This window comes from Ruditapes philippinarum, unplaced genomic scaffold (genome assembly GCF_026571515.1).
Source record: "Ruditapes philippinarum isolate M1 unplaced genomic scaffold, ASM2657151v2 ctg6485_1_1_1_1, whole genome shotgun sequence".
Lineage (NCBI taxonomy): Eukaryota > Metazoa > Mollusca > Bivalvia > Venerida > Veneridae > Ruditapes > Ruditapes philippinarum.
Window position 1 is genome coordinate 62,642 of NW_026856204.1, and position 4,146 is coordinate 66,787.

At 31.6% G+C, this 4,146-nt stretch overlaps 1 protein-coding gene across 1 annotated transcript; it reads right to left on the reverse strand.

The window, feature by feature from the left end:
* Nucleotides 1–339: 339 nt before the first annotated feature.
* Nucleotides 340–3,292, reverse strand: LOC132745769 (cell adhesion molecule DSCAM-like). The gene is made up of 4 exons (XM_060734742.1): nucleotides 3,268–3,292; nucleotides 2,668–3,009; nucleotides 1,285–1,569; nucleotides 340–443 (listed from the first exon to the last, which is right to left on the reverse strand). The coding sequence occupies exons 1-4, from the start codon at nucleotides 3,290–3,292 to the stop codon at nucleotides 340–342; spliced, it is 756 nt and encodes a 251-aa protein (XP_060590725.1).
* Nucleotides 3,293–4,146: the final 854 nt, after the last annotated feature.

Sequence of the window (4,146 nt, forward strand, 5' to 3'; positions counted from 1 at the left end):
TCAAAGTGTAACATTTTGTAACTAATTTAAGCCTGCCCTTGTATTTTTGAAATGACATAAAAAAGCTGAACAGTTTAAGTAAGATCTATTTAGATTTATTTTAACAATTTTAACACCTTGAATGCTAGCATATTTTCCACAATTGGCAAATTTCACGATAACTTTTTTCCCAAATTGGAAATTTTTACGACACAAATTTCCCAAATTTGCCATGTGGCGTTTTCCCAAAATAGAGGAAAAAAGGCCTGTAATGTTATACTTATATAAAATCCATGTTATGAGTTCCATTTGTTTTAAAGTAAAATATTATTTATTTTATGTCGTTCAGTACCAATTGAGTCAACCTGATATAACCATGGTAAAGCCACAGCGATTCAGCCCAGGAAACACAAAAGTGCTCAACATGGGTCTTGTCTTGCATTTACCGCAAAGTGATGTGAACTCTGAAAAATGTCATTTTAAAAACTCTTGTGAATGCATGTACACGTATCTGTAGTTACAATTAAATTCAAAATGTTGTCATTTAAGCTTCCGGAAAACGGCCACAAAACGTGAACATTTATCAAGATTTCGGATTGTCCAGGAATACGTAATGCGACAAAAAAAAGCTACTCGAGTATCTAGTTAGTTAAACTAAACTCTGTGAATGGCCTAGTCGTTTTAAACAGCTAAAGATAACACAGGTCGTTTGCGGAATGGAAGACTGCGAATGTTCTTCGTCGCTGTGTCGATTGCCATAAGACATTGGTTCTTGGTCGAATTTTTCACGGGATATTTTAAAACAAAATTGTAACCGAAGAATTGTATTTATTTAGGCTTCTTGGACCTATATAATTATTGCTTTCAGCATATTGAAAACTGATTTTAAAAATAAATAAAAGTTAACAGAATTCATGTTGCAGAATAAATTGTCTCTAAATAGATAAGTAGTTTTCTACGGTTAACTCAGAGACAACTACATTAAGTCTATTTTTTATATGCATTCGTTTAATGTAAACAATTATTTCAACGCGCACATTTTTTATTTAAATAAATGTTACGATATGAATGTAAAATAAGAACAAAAAATGCTACCACATCAACGTAGAGAGAAAACCGAAATAATTCATCAAATGGACTCTTCGTGGAATACGAAAATTCACTGCGAAATAAATATTTCAATGTACTGTTTTACTAAGAACATTAGACAAAGATAAATATTAAAATGAAGTACTGAAAATAACTAACATTCTGTTAATAAAATAACTTAATAATATAAGAACAAATACAATGAGTCATGCTTACCTTTCGTTTTACAATCTTTTAGAATACAAGAATCTGCATTCCCTTTTATGTTTTTTGCATATAATACGATTGTGTATGTAGAACGAGGTTTCAAATTTTCGCACTTAAATGAATAAGGACTTCCATTTGTAGGTGATGACCTGACTTCATGCTCTATTCCCTTGTAGAAAACAAAAAATGTTTGACTTAAACCGCCGTCATATCCTGGTTCCCATTCCACCATAATACTTTTGTCTGTGATGCCATGTTTTGCAATTCTGAATTTAGTTGGTGGGTCCGGTTTGCCTTCAAAAAATAATTGATTATGTTACGCTATTTATTCTTCTACTGTGCGCCTATGATATTGCAATAATAGATAAAACACCCAGTGAAGTATAACATCATTTGGATAATTTATATTCGTATTGTAATAATTAATACTTTAAGTTTATATAGCGACAACGAAAATTGAAGTATTCAGGAAAAAGGGTATGTTTTACAAAATATTGGACCTTCTCTGACCAAGTTATGAACGACTTTTACTATCTTGGCACTGTTATTAACTATACTGGTAATTTTGTTGTAAACCAAGAACATTTGATTGGTAAAGCTTTTAAAGCAATGAACATATTATTGTGTAAATGTAGTGAATTCGATCTGAAACCAAACCATTTTTGCCAAGTAATCAAATACTAGTATTTTATTTCATTTTGTTTAGATTAAGTTGTTATCTACTCAGAATTCAAACTGGTAGACACGCTAGAAATAATACCCTAAGAGAGCAAAGATACTGTTTATGTTGTCAATCGTTAGATACTGAAGATGGGCTCTATTTTATTTGCGTTTATTAATGTTGCTCTGTATTAAGAAGACTATTTATAAAAATATTACTATAATAGTAATCCTACAATTTACTCATAATGCAGTTACTGTTATTTAATTCATATAACTGGAATGAAATTATAAATGTGTCGAAATCTGTTAAAGAAACATTAGTTATTGGAAATGCACTGACAGAAGAAGAATCAAAACACTTTCACTTGTAGTAAACTCGTCGATGTACTATACTTAAGACTGAGTAAAGAATTCCGTTTTGTTCAGTTCTTGCATTGCATACTTCGGAAAATAATTAGACAAATCAATACTAAAGTTTTTATCTTATGAACTTACAATAAAAATTTCTGGATCATCCCTCGTTTATGTAAAATTAATATTCTGGAAGGCGAATGTGTGTAGACATTTTGTAATAAAAGTTCAGTTGTACAATATCTTTTGCAACTAGCAAAACATACACCAAATATTTATAAATGAATACCTATATATTAAAATGAAATTTGAAAATTATTCGATGGTATTTTGTTACAATATTTCGAACAGAAAAGCGAGTTCAATGGCTGTGCTTACCTTCTGTTCTATATTTGAGATGACAGGGTTTTGAAGAGCCCTTACAATTCTTAGCCGTTATCTCAATATTATACTTTGTACCAGGTTCCAAACCTTGGCACGTATATGACCAAATATTTCCAATTTTACATTTAGAATCGACCTTCTTCTCTTTTTTCTTGTTGACCTTTATATAAAATGTTTGTTCATAACCGCCGTCAAATCCTTCTTTCCATTCAACTGTAATACTTGTATCTGTGACTCCATTTGCAAAGTCTTTGGGTGGGTCTGGGCGACCTTCAAATTTAATGGACAAAAATGTTAATGTAGTTTTGTTATAAGCATTAACAGACAATGGATTTGCTATAATCAAAGTTTTCCGTGATTAACAGACAATGGATTAATAAAATAAAAGGTTTCCGTGTTATATTAACAACAACAACAACAACAACAACAACAAAAATATAAACTGTATTTAGCTCTAGCCATTAGAACAAGTTGTGAGCATACAGTGAATAATACCAACAAAAAACTTAGTGAGGTAAGTGACAGATTGTTTGCTTAACGAGGTTGACAAAAATGATAGTGTGTTACTCCATTTGGTATTCTGAAAAGGAATACTATCTCTTGTCAGGGAATTGTCCATGTTGGGATATTGTTAGACTGAAACTTATATGACAGTCTACACTTTTTTGAAATTATTTAAATTATAACACTTTTAGCACTGTTTAACTAAGTTAAAAAGAATCAGAGTTTATTTATATTGTATGTGTACAGACTAAAGGTACTCTTTTATTCTGAATTTTCAACGACCTGAAAATGCCTTTTATCTAATCCATCTAAATACGAGTACTACTTATCTACTATTATTTCTGAAATATTCAAGTTGAACTTAAAGAAACAGAAATAATCAAAGCGTTTTAAAGCATTCTAGAATGTATAATGGGTTCCCACGGAAGCCCACTTTTTAAGCAACGAATTATATTTTAAGGACAGTTGACTCAGGAATGGCCTTTCTGTGCAGGGGTTGAAATTTGACTATCACCACCTACATTTAACTATTCTAGATAAAAAGTTTTTGATTTGTTTCGTGGTGTTCAAGCAGACTAGGATTTAGCATAAGTAACATTTACCACTCCCCCCCAAACAAAACCCAAAATGTTCAAATGTTCAGAGCCCTGAAGATCTTCATACTGGAATCTTAAGTGACAAATTATATTTCAATATAAGGGACTGGTGAAAGTTCAAAGTTCATATCGAATTCTAAAATTCTTGTAGAAATATAATTCAAGTATAAAATATAAGGACTAGCAAGGCCTTGGGTGTTTTGATTTGTCTGAGAGTTTGTTTGTTTGTTTGTTTCATTTTACGCATTTTTCCAACAGTATTTCAGTCAAATAGGCGGGCAGTTTCCCAACCATCGTTCCTGGAGAGTTACACCAGTACTAGACTACCTACCTCCGCGCTAAACTACCAAAGCATCTCCCGGGGATCGAACTC